This window comes from Oreochromis niloticus, linkage group LG1, assembly GCF_001858045.2.
Source record: "Oreochromis niloticus isolate F11D_XX linkage group LG1, O_niloticus_UMD_NMBU, whole genome shotgun sequence".
Taxonomy (NCBI): domain Eukaryota; kingdom Metazoa; phylum Chordata; class Actinopteri; order Cichliformes; family Cichlidae; genus Oreochromis; species Oreochromis niloticus.
Window position 1 is genome coordinate 12,527,790 of NC_031965.2, and position 17,636 is coordinate 12,545,425.

The 17,636-nt window shown below is 39.6% G+C and overlaps 3 protein-coding genes across 5 annotated transcripts; 2 read left to right on the forward strand and 1 right to left on the reverse strand.

Moving 5' to 3' along the window:
- The first annotated feature begins 318 nt into the window (after positions 1-318).
- Positions 319-5,408, forward strand: LOC100699163 (hyaluronan and proteoglycan link protein 3). Of its 2 annotated transcripts, XM_005461572.3 has the most exons (7): positions 329-424; positions 555-604; positions 1,613-1,774; positions 1,854-2,076; positions 2,164-2,309; positions 3,315-3,617; positions 4,013-5,408. In XM_005461572.3, exons 3-7 carry the CDS (start codon positions 1,639-1,641, stop codon positions 4,306-4,308), a joined length of 1,104 nt encoding a protein of 367 aa, XP_005461629.1. In that variant the 5' UTR covers positions 329-424; positions 555-604; positions 1,613-1,638; the 3' UTR covers positions 4,309-5,408. The 2 variants fall into 2 exon arrangements, with proteins under 2 accessions (XP_003456824.2, XP_005461629.1); XM_003456776.4 differs by having other exon boundaries at positions 319-604.
- Positions 4,519-13,942, reverse strand: LOC102078581 (uncharacterized). Its single transcript, XM_005461571.4, has 5 exons — positions 13,828-13,942; positions 7,456-7,663; positions 6,803-6,980; positions 6,513-6,727; positions 4,519-5,770 (listed from the first exon to the last, which is right to left on the reverse strand). The coding sequence occupies exons 2-5, from the start codon at positions 7,477-7,479 to the stop codon at positions 5,447-5,449; spliced, it is 741 nt and encodes a 246-aa protein (XP_005461628.1). The 5' UTR covers positions 7,480-7,663; positions 13,828-13,942; the 3' UTR covers positions 4,519-5,446.
- mibp2 (muscle-specific beta 1 integrin binding protein 2) lies at positions 13,924-16,237 on the forward strand. Of its 2 annotated transcripts, XM_003456757.2 has the most exons (8): positions 13,924-14,177; positions 14,571-14,661; positions 14,855-14,903; positions 15,124-15,313; positions 15,397-15,468; positions 15,556-15,662; positions 15,767-15,857; positions 15,946-16,237. In XM_003456757.2, the coding sequence occupies exons 1-7, from the start codon at positions 14,152-14,154 to the stop codon at positions 15,850-15,852; spliced, it is 621 nt and encodes a 206-aa protein (XP_003456805.1). In that variant the 5' UTR covers positions 13,924-14,151; the 3' UTR covers positions 15,853-15,857; positions 15,946-16,237. The 2 variants fall into 2 exon arrangements, with proteins under 2 accessions (XP_003456805.1, XP_019213075.1); XM_019357530.1 differs by lacking the exon at positions 14,855-14,903.
- The last annotated feature ends 1,399 nt before the right edge of the window (positions 16,238-17,636 follow it).

A 17,636-nucleotide genomic window follows, 5' to 3' on the forward strand; every position in this document is an offset into this window, starting at 1 on the left:
TCTGCTTTCAAAGAGTTTTCCTCCACAAACAGCCCCTCAGCGATCCCATGTGCCGTTCCTGTTGAAGCGTATTACTGTCGTGACCTTAAAAAAAGACAAAAATAATTTTGTGTATTTTAATACTTTTATAGAGCCTGCACAAAGAGTTTACCCAATAGTAGAATAATATTCATAACATAAAAAGCTAAATTTCCATCAAAATCACGATGATCTTTAACTTTCTTTTAAAGCTATAAACCACTGTAACTGCGCTTACTTTGCGGGGGTGGGGGTAATTTCTGTAGGTCTTCTTGAACCGCAGATGCCCTACCTCCATTCAAAGCACGCACAAAGACACACACACGGGGATGTTTCCAGCAGCTTGATGACTGAGCTTTAGCGTCAGAGCAGCGGTACGACCCGACACTCCTCAGGGAGAAGAAAGGTCAGGACACTCTTCATCATTATTAACTGGCTCCATATAGCTGCACCTGCTTTTACCATCGACAGAGACTGAGAAGGAGCTAAATGCGATATTAATATCCTGGGAATATTTTTGATCACTTTGCCTCCAGCTCTCCAACATCAGACCTTTCACACGAGGTGGAAAACAGACAATTTCGCGGTAAGTGGGAAAGAAAGCCATCTAATAATAATTATTATTATAACAACTGTACGTCAGATATAGTTTGTTAGCTTTAAAAGTTCATTAAGGGTTTTTTGTTTGTTTATTTGTTTTGTTTTTGTGTTTTTTTAACCGGTAAACTCTTAGGACTCTTGTATTTCACCTGCTTGTTAGCTGGTCGTTTTTGTTGTTTATTCTCACCTGTATTGCAGGTGGGCCTATGCCATGTTTCAAAGCTGAGTAAAGTGTGGTAAGAGCTGTAGCATTTAGAAAACGTCACTAAAGGTCTATGAGGCGATAAAGGTGAACAATGATGCTCAGATATTTCTTGTTCCCACGTACCTGCAAAGGAATGTGGGGGGTGGGGGGGATCACGAGAAAACTACTGTGACGAGAATTAATGGCTATTGTTAAATCTAAACACTGAAGTCACATTAAGTAACAGTCCCGCAGTGTAAAAACGCCTTTTCCCTGTATAAACACGGCAAACTATTCACAGTGAGGTCATTACATTTGACACATATGCTAAAATTGCATCTTGCTGTCCTTTACTGCTGCTCCTTTATCACAACATCCAGTGTTCACAATACAGCAAGCAGAGTCTTCATTAAAAAACTCTTGAACAACTACTTTAAAACTGGCTTTGATGATTCTTCTTCTTTCGTCTGCTTCCATTCGGAGTCACCATGGCAGATCATCCACATCCATGCCACTTTATTCCCAGCATCTTCCTCCGTCACACCAACCTTCTCCATGTCCTCCTTTACTATCCATAAATCTTCTCTGATGTCTTTCTTTTGTCCTCCTCCCTGTCAGCTCCATATTCAACATCTTTTGTCAAGTATATCCACTATCCCGACTCTGCACGTCCTAACACCTCAGCCTTGCCTCTCTTTGTCTCCAAGCTGCTCAGTCTGAGCCGTCCCTCTGCTGAACTCATTTCTGATCTTGTCCATCCTGCTCCCTGACCTTTAATGATTAATTAGCTAATATATTTTCTCTTCGCAGGTTTGAGGATTGTGCAGACACTGCTGATGATGATTTGGTGCTTCCAGACTGTACTGTTGTTCATAGCTCACCTGGTTCTCTCAGACTGGGCCCCGGCTGACCCCCCAACCCAAAACAGCTTCTTCTACAGTGACTACCTCAATGAAAGCGGCAATAACGAACGTATGCACATTATTGCTCAGACCCTAACCCTTTAATATAAAATCAGTATGAAAAATATAAATCTGTATTTATTCTGCAGTTCATTTTATTGGTATGAAACTCCACGTGGACTCTGCTGAGCCATCAGTGCTTTCCATCAGAGGGGGTAATGCGACACTACAATGCAGATTTTGGTATGAGCCTGTGCCGAGCTTACCAAGGGAGGTCCGGGTCAAGTGGTCCTGGCTGCCTGCCGCTGGGGGACAGGAGACTGACGTGATCGTGGCTTTCGGCACTCGATTCCGAAGTTTTGGAGATTTCAGGTTAAAATGATCAACTGAATAACCTGATCGCTGACTGTGTGACCTTGTTTGTCTTTAAACTATTAACATGCACTGTCTGTCGGGCAGGGGTCGTGTGCAGCTCCGACAGGATTTCCCAGGAGATGCTGCACTTGTGTTGAATAAACTCTGGCTGAATGATACAGGTCGCTATCGGTGTACTGTGGTGGATGGACTGGAGGACCAAAGCACAGTGGTTCACCTAGAGTTACAAGGTGCTCCATTTACACCCGGGGTCCCCAATCCCAGTCCACGAGGGCCGGTGTCCCTGCAGGTTTCAGATGTGTCCTTGATCCATCACAGCTGATTTAAATGGATAAATTACCTTCTCAACATGTCTTGAGGTTCTCCAGAGGCCTGGTAATGAACTAATCATGTGATTCAGGTGTGTTGACCCAGGGTGAGATATAAAACCTGCAGGGACACCGGCCCTCGTGGACTGGGATTGGGGACCCCTGATTTACACCTTCAGCTATACACAAATTTCCTGTTTGCTTCAGTGAATGAAAGCTGCGACATGTAGAGTCTAGATCAGATCCACCACGGACCAGTTTATGTCCAACAATATTTTCACGGACCGGTCATTAACTCCGGTCAACTCTTGCGGCCGGTTACCAAACGACTTACGGACCGGTAGCGGTCCGTGGCCCGGGGGTTGGGGACCGCTGGTCTAGATATCCATTATAAAAGCAGACTGCTTTACATTTAAGATCCATGTACTGAAGGTGAAAAGCTTGGAAAGGCTTGCATCGGAAATTTGTATGTTATTTAAACACATTTAATGCAGTTTACTGTGTTAGTTACAACAGAAACTTAACCTTACTGCCTTTAGGAACACCTTTAATCTGCAAATAAATCATTCATTTATAAAAAAGCAAAAGACAAAAAAGCTACAAGCAACTGATAATCATTTTACTTTCCAAATTGAGTTGCCATAGAAAACCACACAATTAACCAGTCATCTGTTTGGTTCAGCTGACCCAGTAGCCTGTGATTTCCCACTGTTGCAGATCAAAGTGTTTTCTTTTGTAGTTTGTAGTAAGAGCAGATGATTGCAAACCTACTTCCTGGAATTTAAAAAAAAAAAAACAACAACAAAAAACCCACAAACCAGTGGTTGTATCACTTGGCAAGCAAAGTAGTAACAATAGATGAAAGCTTGACACACTTTGAAGTCCACATACTGGGTATTCTGACGTCTGATTGAATCCTCCACCCAGGTGTGGTGTTTCCCTACCAACACCCTCGGGGTCGTTACCATCTGAGCTTCCTGGGAGCCCAGCAAGCCTGTAAGGAGCAGGACTCAACAGTGGCCACCGTCACACAGCTCTTCCAGTCTTGGAAAGAGGGAATGAACTGGTGCAATGCCGGCTGGCTGGCTGATGGGACAGTCCAGTACCCGATCACGCAGCCCAGGGAGCGCTGCGGGGGAGCCCGCCTCGCACCGGGTGTCCGTCGCTACGATAGACTTCACCTCTACCCTAATCACTACGATGTCTTCTGTTTCTCCTCTTTGCTCCAAGGTGAGGAGAAGCAGAAGGTGATAAGGTGGTGCGAGGTCAACAAGGCCACAGAGAAGCTAAAGTGATATTGAGCGGACATTTCCTGATGTGTAATTGTGTTTTCCTTACTGTGACATGTCAAGATGCCCACACTGACAAAGATTAGCAGATTCATAACTTAACAGTTTCACACCCTCATTTCTGAACAGCACATTGGTGCAGATTCCCATTATCTCTCTCTTTAAAGGTGCTAAGACTCATTTCTTGAGCCCCCATTTATTTATACAACCACTGTATGAATAAATGACCTAAGTACAAATACAGATTAGTATTTATTTGGGATAAATCGCAGTTAAATAGCAGTCTGAAACACGTCTCTGCGGCTAACTGTCAAAATAAATGTGTTTTATTCTAAGGGAGAGTCTACTACCTTCAGTCCTCTCACAAGATGAACCTGACTGAAGCTCAGCATGCGTGTCAGGAGGACGGAGCAGAGATTGCCAAAGTTGGACAGCTGTACTCTGCGTGGAAATTCACGGGGCTTGACAGCTGTGATGCCGGCTGGCTGGCCGATGGAAGCGTTCGCTATCCCATCACCAGACCTCGAAGTAACTGTGGTCCGTCTGAGCCAGGGGTACGCAGCTTTGGTTTCCCACCTCCACAGCACAAGCATGGAGTCTACTGCTACAAGTTAGATACTGAAAGAGTGTAGATCTCCACCCATCCTTGGTGGGCCATAACATTTAAACATTTTTTAAAATTATTATTATAACCAACAAGAGGTTTAACACTGTAGACGAGAGCACTTCTGCAGTCAGCAAAACATCTACAGGTTCACAAGATGATGAACAGAAGAAACTTTAATGCTACAACATTAAAAAAAAAAAAAAGAAAGAATCTAAACTCTTATACATTTCTTTCCATGTGAGCTACTACAGATTTTACTTCTTAATACCACTGAAATTATTCAAGTAGAATAAAACTACTTTCAGCTGTTTCTTTATTAACAAGGGCTCACCACATCAGCTGGCACTGCACATTTGTATTAGCAGTTTTTGTAGAGCTTTTTCACTTGTTGGATCAATATGTAAACCACTACACTATGGAGCTGTAAAATACTCCAACAGAATAGTAAAAAGAAAATCCCTCTTTATATTTGACATGAGGATTCAGAGCTCAAATACTAGCATTCCTGTACTTTTTAAACATTTTTTTCCTTTCACTTTTACTATAGCTGAGAGACAGCAGGAATATAAAAGATAGGAAATCTTGGGGAGAAGGAAAATAACATTCAACAAAGTTGCTGTCTGATTTCCTCTTTCATACATGAACGTAAAGCATTTACTGTGATGTCTCACCATGATGTACTTACATCGTTTGAAGCACATGACAGTCAACTCAAAATCTAGCAAAGGAGCTGGCTAGTTGATTTTTTTTTTATGGAAATATATATCCTATTTATTACAAATAAAGATCCTCATACAGAACATCTGTCTTTGTCTCTCTGCTCATACTGTGCCTCAGTGTCTGAATGTATAACTTAAGCATGCCACCTGTCCTCAACAAATAAGTCTGTTTCTTGTTAAACTACAAAAAAAAGGTGTTTGAATTAAACTATCCTGCTAATTCGCACACATTTATATTAAATACTGAAATGTTTGAAATAATTGTCATGTTGTAAGTTTGCATTTAAGATGCAGTAGCCTGGCACAAAGACACAAAACACTCCAGGCTTTGTCCACAATGAAAAAGAAAACCTATCACTTCCACTTCTTTGAGTAATTCATGTGCAATCAAAAAAAAAAAAAAAAAGAATCTGTATATATATATATAAGAAGGCATGCCCTTCTCTATGTAAATTGAGCTTCGAGAAGGAGACGTTCGATTTTCATCCTGACCTCTGCCTTTTTCTGAGGAGCCAACTTCTTAAACACTTTCGTGAGGGTCATAAAGTAATACTCATCGCAGTCTTGTGGTTTTGGAGTGTCCGTCTGTACACCTTTGTGACATTTAGAGGAGTCCATCTCTATACTCCTCTTCATTTTCCTCCCAGTGTCACATTTGTTTGATCTGGTGAAACTGTGAGACACAGAATGGCCGCCGCTGGCTCCGTGGTTGCTTTGGCCCTCTGAGTTTGAGACGATAGTTATGCCGTTACCGTTCACATCCCTCTCCTGTGAATAAAATACACTTTTTTAAACCAATTAAAAATCTCTTGGATGACTTTCCTTTTTGTTGGTTTGATGCTCAATTGATAGAACTGGTTCCATCACCAACGTTGAAAGAACACGCTAAAACATTTGGAGTGCAAATAGCTTAAATGTGTGCAGGGTTCACATCTCGCCATAAGGATTGTGGTAATCATTGGGACCTTCAACCGATGTTAGCATATTTAAATTTAGCAAGGAAACAGAAGCAGCTGGTTCAGCTGGTTGAAGGTAATTGTTATTAGGTGACTGCTTCTTGTCTGATATATGGCTGGCAGTGCATGATTTTATTAATATAAATAGAAAGGTGCTCTACTACAATTAAAAGTGCATATAAATCTTAAATTGAAACCTATTCTCTCAACCCCCTGAGCCCCAATTATCATGAATGTTGAATATCAGAGACATCCACTCATTCTGGGCCATCTTTTTTTCCTTTAGAGAAGGGGAGTTGTGCCCCATTTATAAACTTCTTGGATGTGCACCTGATGTTTGTAACAAATGCTGGTTTGCTTTGCTTGGACAAGCTGACCAATTGGAAGTGCCTGAGTCTCTTTCTAAAGTGGCTACAGCTTTTCGACTAGACCACACACAAAATATTCAATAAAACTATGGACATGCACACTAAATATTTAGGAACATTGTTAAAAGATGATGCATATCTGCTTTAATGTAGAGCCTGTGCAACACTACACCATCACACCCTCACCATGTCATATGAAAGGCTCCCTCTGTCATTTTGGATTCTTTGTGTCAATTCAGCCTGTAGTTTGGATAACTTCCGGGACCTCCTTTGTTGTTGCTCACGGCAAAATGACAGATGACTGTGGAAAGTTTTCTGTCTTATCACTGTGGCTTTGCAGTACAAACAGTGGTAATGCGCCTGACTTCTGCACTGGAGTCTACACCTGTGGAAGGTGTATTCTGAAACAGAAAAGATGTAAACATCATGATTAGGAATGAATTGTTTTTGCTGAAACTTAAAGTTAGGAAACATACTTCCAGTTTCAAAGGCTTCCCTTCGATGACTGTCCAAGTGGATCCTAAGACTGGGGCGGTTTGTGGGTTTGAAAATTTCAGGTGAACAAAATGGACAATGAAATTTTCCTGGAGAACAGCAAGTGTTGCATTTTTGCAGAGCAGGAATAGAAGATCCCTTCCGGATAGACACGTGAAACTGGAATAGATAATAAAGTCATTAATCTGAAAATATCAGATGCATGAAGAAGGGCAGTCAATAATTAGCCCAGATGTCTGCTGGAGGTACGACAACAAGGAAGCTTAGTAGAAATGCAAGAACTTGGAAACAGCAATGTGGAATCATAAAGTTTTAATTTGTATTATTTAATGTGTCCAATGCAAAGAAAAAAATGTGTAATTCTGATTACAGTTGAATCACTTTTAATGACTCTTAGACCAGGTTTGTCAGCAACTGCTAGCCTTTTTCAGAATTAAACTCCTTTGCATCTCTTAAACAATGTCAAAAAAGAAAAATGCAAACAAACAGTTCCTATGACCAATGACTAGCTTCATTGTTAGCCACTTACTAGATAAGTTGAATGACACTTAGTTAGCTGCCAAATAGAAAACAGTCAACCTGCTATGAAGGTAAAAGGCTCATAATCACTGCTGCCTAGAATAAAAATACTTACATTTAACTGCTGGGGACTGTCCATCTTTCTCACAGAGCTACCTGAGGCCTGCTCTTCTTCTTTGGGGAGCTCACTGCAGTTTATCACCCTTTATATTGCTTTGCTGCCTCCTTCTGGTTATGAAGTGTCTGTACACATTTGAACATTTTTGTACTCCTTTTTGTCTTCCTCGTGTCGCATTCACTTGACCAGGGGAAGCTTCGGTGCTCTGAAATGATAGTTATTTTGTTACAGTCAAAACCTTTGATGTAACTTGCCTCTTAGTGTGATGCTCAGTTTGGAGTAACATGCAAGTAACATTATTCAACATGCCCACATCTTTCTAAAGGCTTATAAACCAGCTTTGTCACCGACTGCTAACCATTTTTAGGGTTAAAGTTACTCCTTTGCTTCTCTTATGTTAAATAAAAATATAAGCAAACAATTTCCACTGTTATGATTAGCCTATCTGATATGTTGCCTGTAAGCCAATTAGCTACCAGACAGAAGAGTTAACCCCCTATGAATATAAAAGGCTCATAATCACTGTTAGTTGCTAGCTAAAACAATATTTGCATTGAACTGTTGGTCACTGTCCATCTTGCTCACAGAACTACCTGAAGACTGTCTTCTCTATGGATATAACAGCAATTGGTTATCCTTTAAAATGCTTTACTGCCTCCTTCTGGTTCCTGCCCACAATAGTTTGAGTCTTTTCCAGTGAATTTTAGAAACCTTTAACAATAATTTCCCCCCCTTAACTAAGTCCATAGACTGAAGTACATGTGCAGACTTGACCTTAACTAGCACCAGTTCTCAGTGATGTAAAACTGTAACCACTGCTCTCTATAAACAGTAAGCACAGTTGTCAGTAAAGAAGTATGCACAAATCTTGAGTCAGCACTCTTTTCTTTATATTTTGCTAGAAAACTGCTAAATAAAGTCAGCGATTTTTTGAGTTTGTACAGTTCCAACGAACATGACAGTCAATATTTATTATGACCATCTTTATCCTTTGACACAGCCTGAACTTTCTTAGGCAGCTTCCTTCTTTAAATAGTCTTCAGGAATAGTTCTCCAGGCTTCCTGAATGAGATTCAAAGCTCTTCTTTGAATGTTTTGCCTTTTGTTGTGTTCTCTGTCAAATTTATCCCGCACTAAGGTTGAGGTTCGGGCTCTGGGGAGGCCAATCCATGATAGTTTTCCACTGTGTGTTTTTCTGTCCAGGTGAGCTTTCAATGCATTGAGAATGTGTTTGGGATTATTGTGATGCTAAAACAAATGCTGTTGCCAGAAACTTTCCAAATGGTATTTCATGCTGGATTAAAATTTTACAGCACTTTTCTGTGGAGAACAGCAGTTGCTGAAATGAAGCCACAAACTCTCATGTTTTACAGAGGCTGTAGGCACTCACCTCACTCCTGACCTCCTCTATACCTGCTGATGATGATTTTGAAGCAAAAACCTTACATTTGGATTCATCACTCCATAAGACTTCTTGTCACTGATTTTTAGAACAGTTTTTATGTTACTTGGCATACCTCAGCCTTTTCTCTCTGTTTCCTTCCTTAAGAATGGCTTCTCGACTGCAACCCTTCCACTGATAATATTTCTGATGATTCTTCAGTGAATAGTGTAGATGGAGCAGGTTCTGTCAGGTCTTTGGTGGATTTTATTCCCCTGTTTTTTAATAACATGACTCTCAGACACTTTTCATCTGCTGTAGATAGTTTTTAAGTTTAAAAGGAAACTCTGAAAACATCATATTTTTGTTTCTGTTATATAGAAACTGACAATTCTTTGGTTGAAATGGAGGCTTTTCAGGAAGCAATGAGAACCAAAACCTTTAAATCCACCAGATGACAGTCATATGTTGTGGCTGTAATGTGGAGCTCAAAGATATATGTAGCATCTGCTTATATTAAAGCACAATAAAAAAAGAAATAAACAAATCATTTTAAATTCTTATCAACATGACATTCATGCCTTAATTTCACATGATCGCCTATCTGTATCACACAGCCAGGCGAGATAATAGATTTCCTTGATTTCCTGAACTCAGTGTGAATAACATGCAGAAAATTATTTTCAAAGGCAATTTAATTAAGCTTGAAGAGTGCAGGGTAGCAAAGCTTTGACCTCTGAAAATCTGAAATGAAATATTATGTCTGAACAGTGAGAAGAAAGCAGAAAATTCAGTGTACATTCACACACTCGTTGGTATCTTTCAGGTGTATGAGGCATTTGTGTTTGAGACAGTGCAATATTTGTTTTGACAGTGAGTCAGCATCTCGAGTATGGTTGGGATCATGTTGGGAAGTTCAATAACAAAAACTTCACCTAATAAAAACTGTTAACTGTGTCCTGTCTAAAATCTGTACCAGATTTTAGACAACTCCCACCTCCAGCAGAACTTCAACAGCTTTCCAAGCTAGGTTGGTATTTTCCATTAGAGCCTGTGTTTCGCTGATTTGGAAAAGGCAGGAACGTGTCCCTCGGGGGAACCTGTGGGGCCTGTTACGAGCCATTCAGTCCCTGTACAACCACAATGAGAGCTAATGCAAATAATTCCTTGAAGTACGTCCTAAGAAAGGCACAATCCCACCACTTGGAAAAGATGGTGAGCAAAGAGGAGCTAATCCCACTCCTCGTCCTCCTGCCGCCCCTTGATTCCACATTAGACAGGTGTCAAAACAGGTGTTGATTGTTTCTCTGGTGTTTGATCCTTTGAGGAATTTCCTCTGCTTTGCCACACGGTGGAGTCAGTGTAATACAACACAAGGACTTTTGCAGACAAAACAAGCAACCCCAGTCATCTCATAAACTGCTCACATAGGAATTGAAAAGGAGAAAGGAAAAAGGAGGAAATGATCATTTTAGATCCCAGACAATCAGTGAATCAACAATCAGATATAAGTCATTAAATGTTAGACAGAAAACGACCTTCATAGAGTGCCACCTTCTTACTGCTTTTCTTTGTGAAACTACTTTCTCTGTACACAAACATCCTTTTTATGAATCCCTCGTTAAATGGAAATAGGGCGTCCTATTGTGAGTCATTTTATACAAATTGGTTTGTTTGTATAAAATGATCTAAAACCTGTTTGTCTGTTGAGTTACTGGGGCCCGAAACTGACCCGAAAGCAGAGCACCGTGTTTGGCAAGCTATGGCATCTATGTTTTATAGGAAAGTAAAGACACAAAGAGTGCAGTTTTACAGCCATGTGTATAAATGCCTCTAAATAGAAACAAAACAAAGGCGGTGGATAAAATTTGACCAAATATGAGGCTGCCAAGTACACAAATGCTTGGTTTGTTGGCTTTACAATATGGACTATTAATACTCTACCTTGCATAACAAGTAATTCTTCACAAAAACATGTGTTAGGTGGATTCATTCATTTTGTTCTCACGTTAGAGCCAACAGCAGAATATACAATATAGTTCCACTTCATGGTTCTTTGTAATGGCTTTATAGCAATTTTGTTTTAGGGAAAAAATATCCTGTTTCCAATACAGGTGCTAATTGCCTTGCAGGTCAGGTTACGGTAAATTGTAATTAGCCAACATTATACAGCAATCTGCCAATACAACAATGTGAGAGAGATTTTACAGGACTCTGAAAACCTAAATATACGCCATGCCTCAGTCGCTTGTAGAACCACCTTCAACAGCAACAACTTGAAGTAATGGTTTTCTGTATAACTTTATCAGCGTTTCACATCACCGTGGAGGAATTATGGCCCACTCTTCTATACAACACTGCTCCACTTCATTGAAGTTTATTACCATTAGTTATGCATGCCTCTCTTAAAGTCTTGCCACAGTATTTCAGTCGAGCTGAAGTCTGGACATCGTTTTCAGCCATTCTGTTGTAGATTTACTGCTGTGCTTGAGCTCAAGTCCTGTTGAACGACCCAGTTCTTTCCAACCTTTAGTTGTCACACAGATGGCCTCATGGCCTACAGATGAGTTTGTGGTCTGGAAGGTGCCCAGGCCATGTGAAAAACAAGCCCAAACCATCACCACTCCACCACCATGTTTAGTTGGTATGAGGTGTTTGTGCTGATATGCCGTCTTGCTTTTTTTTGTTTGTTTTTTTTCAAATATGCTACCGTGCATTACGGCCAAAGATCTGCACTCTGGTCTCATATGTCGAAAGGACATTGTTCCAGAAATCTTGTGGGTCATTGTCATGCAACTTTACCAGCTCTACAGCCGTGTTCTTTTTAGAGAGAAGCGGCTTTTTCCTGGCAACCCATCCAAACAAGCCAAACAAGTATTTTTAGTGAAATTAGTCATGAACTTGAACATTTCACATACAAACCCAGGGCCTGTAGAGTGTGAGATGTAGCCCTTCTTTCTTTGAGTATTGCACGATCGGACATCGGGGTGAAAAACTTGTGAAACTGCCAGAATTTGTGTTTCTATAAAGGCGCTCACACTTTCTTATCAGCTAATCAGTTAATTAAGTGCATCTGATTATCAGCACCTGGCTGCTACTTGTCCACCTAATTCCTGTGGAAGCAGCAAAGATGTACTTAGTTTCTTTTTCATGTAGAGCTGTTTTTCAGAGCACAATAGACTATAAAATAATATAATGATAATGATACAAAACTAACAAATATATTTAGGGTTCTAAACTTATGCATAATTTAACAATTATTATTTTACCTTAATTTTTAGGTTAAAGGAGCATTTTCATATGGTGCTACATTTGCCTAGCAACATAAACATTTGTTTCACTATAGCCTGCTTTTGTATTTGATACATGAGAGAACTGTAACGCAGCAGTCACACAGTTAGAAGTACAATTTGTTCTTTAGTATTCTAATTATCTATACTTTGTCAAGTAATACTGTGTAATACTCAGAGAGAATTTTTTATGACTTTTGGTGCAGCTGTAGTCTCAGTATCAGAGGAGGTGTTGATTATTTGACTCCTGTTGACCTTGAAGAACACAATTACACCACAATATGAAGGCTTTGTTGCTGATTCCTCTTCTTCAAGAAATTCATGAAACTCTCAGACTCCAAGCTGCCAGAATATAGCTCTGTCAAACTATAAATATAAGTCTTACAAGCTGAACTGAATTCCACACTTGGCCACTTGCTCTTCATAGTTGAGGTTGTAAGGCCTAACACAGGCAATATTTTGGTGCAACCTCAGGAAGCAGTGTCATGGAGTTGGTTGGGAAGTTTCAAAACAAAACAGAAAGCAGCAGACTGACCAAAGTAACACCACAGCAATGTGAGTGTGTAAAGACACACTCACATTGCACATCATATGTATATATACATATATATATATATATATATATATATATATATAGCATTGTGCATTACAATTAAACCAAGCTGCAAAATGCCACGAGGTTATGAAAGAAAATCTGTAAAAGAAAGCAGCAAATAATTGGAAAGTTCATCTTCCACCAGTTGCCCTAAAGTCACGCATCTGTCAGCCCCAGTTAGTCAAAGAGCCTCTGTCTTCACTGATTAGATAAGTGAAATGCTACCAATGAGGCACTTCCTGTAAAGTGCTTTCTGTCTTTATGGTGATTTTACACCTTCTATAACTCAGTGAAGTGGCATAGTGTGCACTAGGACTCTGTCTATCATATCTTAAAGGCGATGATATTGATTATGCCATGGTGCTCATGAGAAAAATCAGGAATTCAGCGGTAAGCGTTCATATGACTTGTAGCTGATATTATATTACAGTGCTGTGCAGAAGTTCATCTAAGTTTGACCCTTTACAACTAGTGCACATGTGATGCATCAAAAGTATAGTCAGCGTTATGCTGAATTAAAAAAAAATGTATCACTTCTGTCACCTCATTGTTACCATGACCAATTATTTTAAAATAGTGTTTTGTTATTTTAATTGTTGGTTTTATTGTCATTTCATTGTGCGTATGTTTTTAAATTGCTGTAGTAATTTAAGCCGCTTTTGGGCTTTGAAATGGGCCTAGAAATAAAACGTATTATTTTTTATTCTTTTTATGTAAAAAAATTGTAAAAGGGGCAGTAACATTAAAAAGGTATGCTTTCCTGGGTCCTGTAATAACTCGTAGTAACTAACTAGACTTTCCTGGTGTGAGATAGTGTTTCTTCTCGTGATTAAAATTAAATGGCACTTGCTTTGTGAAGCTCAAAGCACTAAAAGAATAGATACGAGTAAAAAAAAAAAATCCTTCACCAAGCTTGTGAGCAGTTTCATGTAGGAACCTTTTCCATCGAAGTTCACAATATTAGCGGCTCACATTCACGATAGCTGTGACATCATGTAAACATTAATACAGTGGATTAAATTAAGATGAAATAGCACAGTTTAATCGTATACTTTAGACCAGAAACAGTTAAATTAAGATTAAAATAAAGAAGTTGACGCTACCTCTATTTCGCTTCTGATTGGCTGAGAATATAAGCTCTTACGCCTCCGGCCAACTCGAAGTGTTTAAATAGCCAATCGCGTGGCTCTCTCCGGTATGTGTAGAAGCGACAGAGAACCGAAGTCCTCTTTGGTGGAAGACCGTGTGCGCGTGACAGCCCGTCTCCTCCGCTCTTACCTTACTCAATCAACCCAAGTACCATGGAGGAATCAAGTAGTTGACGTTTCCTGCTGCAACCTTCTCTTTTTAAGCTTTCTTCTCGTCTGATCACTGTGCTCCTGATCCGGTTTTATTGACGTTTCGACCTCTCGGCTACTTACGGAAACATGAAGTACATCATCGGCATTGGCGGGTGAGTACTAGAGGATGAATGGCTAAGCTAAGCTAAGCTAACCAACCTTGAAGGCCTTGTAAGGCCGTCACACGTGGGGAAGGCGGTCATTACATCCGGTATGGCTTTTTGATCGAACCGTAACGTTATAACATTTCGATTGCCACTCATTGGGTTCTCTAAATATTAAACTAACCATGTGGTAATTTATGAATAATAGCTAACGTTGTAAGCATGTAATATAGCCGATTACACCATGCACCCGGCAGCCGTGATATTACACATTAAAATGCATTAGGTGAGTGATTAACGATCAAATATGGCTGCCTATTACCTTAAAATGATCCTGCAACCCATGCCCTAGTTTATATCAACCACACTTCATTCATTTTAATTCCCTTTCTTCCCCTGTAGTGTAACCAATGGAGGGAAAACCACCCTCACCAACAGACTGATCAAGAACCTGCCCAACTGTTGCGTGGTACATCAGGATGACTTCTTCAAGGTGAGCCACATGCATATCTTCGTATCTTTGAATTTTGGATGTAGTTCACCAAAGAGACTGCTCTGGGTAGCAGTTTGAGATAGTGTGTGTATTTAAAAAAAGCAAACAAAAAAACGCTATCAGAGCCTTCCATATAGCAGAGTGTAGCATTAGTGGAATGTACCTGGGTACATCTCATCAATGTATGTTTCAGCCCCAAGATCAGATTGAAGTTGGTGAAGATGGCTTTAAGCAGTACGATGGTAAGCCTGGGTTTTTATGAAGGGCTTTGTGTGTGGGTGTCTGTGTGCTTTTGTGTTTTGTGTGTATGACTCAACCTTAATGTTGTTTCATTCCTAACGTGCATGCAATGCAACGAAATCTGGGAGTTTGAACATGTGTTTCTCACTTGTTTTCTTTTTTGCAACTTTCTGCACACTTCTATTTTTTTTTCTTCCTTCTCCCCCTCTGCCATCTCTTCAGTCATCACTGCTCTGGACATGGAGGCTATGATGAGTACCATCTACGCGTGGCTGGAGAACCCGGTGAAGTTTGAGAAGTCTCATGGCGTTAATAACACCCTGGATTCTGAGATCGTGCCAAAGTCTGACCGCAAGGAGGATGAGGAGACTCACATCCTTATTGTGGAGGGCTTCTTGCTTTACACCTACGAGTAAGAACCTGTGCTTAGCTACATGTGAGTTAAGTGCTTGTTCTCGAAGTCAAATGACACCAATTCCTCTCTACCTGTTGCAGACCTTTGATCGACGTGCTGAACCAACGCTACTTTATTTCCATCCCATATGAAGAATGCAAAAAGAGGAGGTGGTAAGTGCTCTAGTGTTCTTCACATGTTTTTGCCATGCAGGCAGCTGTAGCTTGATCTTTTTTAACTGGTCTTGTGTCATTCTGCAGCTCAAGAAACTACCTGGTACCAGACCCACCTGGCCTTTTTGATGGCCACGTCTGGCCCATGTACCTGAAACATAAGAACATCATGGAGGCATCAGCTGTTGATGTTGGTAAGTTGATTTTGTTTTTTATTAATGTAAATGTTGTAACCATGTGTGGTGCTTCGTCACATAAACGCTGACCACACTGATTAAATGTGTGTATCCTCTTACAGTGCAGCTGGATGGAACCAAGTCAAAGGAGGCGCTGTTCAACTTTGTCTATGGCGACATCCTGAATAACATCCAGAAGTCTCTCTAACAAAAGTATTAAAATCCTCTAAATATATAGCAACAGAAAAAAAATTTATATGTAAACTTCCGTTACTGATTTTATGTACTTTCTGTATTACAGATCATCTGATTGGCTAAAAGGATCATATAATCAATCTGCAAGCTGAAGACCGCCTTGCCTTAAGTTTCCACCTGGCAGCTCATTTATCAGAGTGCTATGTTTTTTTTGTTTTGTTTTGTTTTTTTGTTATTTTGTAAATGTTTACCTTTCAGCATATGATGCTGGCATGATTTTATATCGATCGTATTTATTGCTTTGATACGGACTACACTCCAAAGAGAATTGATGGATTTGTTAACAGGATTGTTGCACTCAAGTTGCGTATGTCAATAAATGATCCTCCTGCCAATTACACCGTGTACTGATTATTTTTAGAACACGACACTCCCACTTCAGCTGTTGCAAAATGGAACTTTGTGAATTCTGAAGTCTTTACCTTTAAATTGGTTATTTAAAATATACACCAGGAACATTGTGTAGCTGCTTAGATGGGCACATTTAGCTTTCTCTATCTTCCTCCCAGGCAACAGTTGGTGCAAACGATAAGAGGGACTCGCCTCGTGAGTTCAGCTTTTGAGTACAGGGCTTATCCAAATTCACACACATTTGGACTCTTCTTTCATACAGATTAAACTCAATTACATAACTTTGAAGTTTTACTGATTAAATGGGTTCATGTAACAGATCGCATGAATAAATGGCTGAAAACGGTAGTCTCATTTAGGAAAAAACATGCAGTGTCAGATTCGACCATGGTGTAAAGCACACAGATCGTGTTTTTGATCATATGCTATAGTTTATTTCTTAAGCACATTAGTGAGCGGAGGTTGTTTTAGAAGTATTTTTGATTATTAAAAAATATATGCACTATACACAACAGTCACTAAAGCACTATGCATTTTTTACTTATGTCCTACTAAAATCTTAAACATCTACGGTGTTTAACAAATGTATTAACCACCTGTCGTAAAAAGAAAAATCTTAGAAATTAAATATTTTAGAAATGTAAATACCAGTAATGTTATTTATAAGGAAAGCAAACTGAATGTATCTTGTCATATCCAAATTTGAGGCAACACATTGGACGCCTCATAGAAAAACTGGTAATTGCCAATACTGTTAATTCAGATGCTCCATAAACCTTACACTTGATGATGGGTAATTGGGCCCATTCGCTCAAGTTTTTATAGTCTTATCCTATAAACAAACTTCAGTTTTCGCCAATGTTTAGTAAATGGTGGAAATTTGATGTTATTTTCCAGCTTTTATAGATGTGTCACGATTATATTATAAAAATCCAACAAAGAATAAAAACCCATGACTGAGTTTAAACAAGTAGTGGTAATTACACATTTACAGAAACATCGACCTTCAAATACAGACCCCTACAGACTGTTAGCTACGTTTAAAGATTTCGAATGATACCTATTTAATGTGCTCTTTGAATAATAAAAATAGCAATAATAGAAATTGTGTAGCCGTATATAGACTTAATCCACATCTTTCTATGTAATTTTTTTGAAGCAAAAAAAGATGTTCCGTAAAAGTCTCAGAAAGTTTTCCCTTTGAAAATTGAAAAGGAAAAACTAGAGAGAAATGATATGAATCATTTCCCTAATGTTTGATAAACAGGCCTGTATAATGTGCACGAGTCAGTATAGAGTGATGTACTTTTATTACAGCTGATGAAATCTAATTCAGCAGAAGAACTATCTGAGCCACGGGTGTGTCCTCTGGGCCCCTCTGAGTCA

Bases quoted from the DNA above. Each gene is read 5' to 3' on its own strand.
- LOC102078581 (XM_005461571.4), bottom strand. From the start codon at position 7,479: ATGGACAGTCCCCAGCAGTTAAAT. The intron at 6,981-7,455 runs GTAAGTATTTTT...TATCTATTCCAG, and splicing joins ACAGTCCCCAGCAGTTAAAT to TTTCACGTGTCTATCCGGAA. The intron at 6,728-6,802 runs GTATGTTTCCTA...TTTCTGTTTCAG, and splicing joins GGAAGCCTTTGAAACTGGAA to AATACACCTTCCACAGGTGT.
- mibp2 (XM_003456757.2), top strand. From the start codon at position 14,152: ATGAAGTACATCATCGGCATTGGCGG. The intron at 14,178-14,570 runs GTGAGTACTAGA...CTTCCCCTGTAG, and splicing joins TACATCATCGGCATTGGCGG to TGTAACCAATGGAGGGAAAA. The intron at 15,469-15,555 runs GTAAGTGCTCTA...GTCATTCTGCAG, and splicing joins GAATGCAAAAAGAGGAGGTG to CTCAAGAAACTACCTGGTAC.
- LOC100699163 (XM_003456776.4), top strand. From the start codon at position 1,639: ATGATGATTTGGTGCTTCCAGACTGTACTGTTGTTCATAGCTCACCTG. The intron at 2,077-2,163 runs GTTAAAATGATC...TCTGTCGGGCAG, and splicing joins CGAAGTTTTGGAGATTTCAG to GGGTCGTGTGCAGCTCCGAC. The intron at 3,618-4,012 runs GTGAGGAGAAGC...TTTTATTCTAAG, and splicing joins TTTCTCCTCTTTGCTCCAAG to GGAGAGTCTACTACCTTCAG.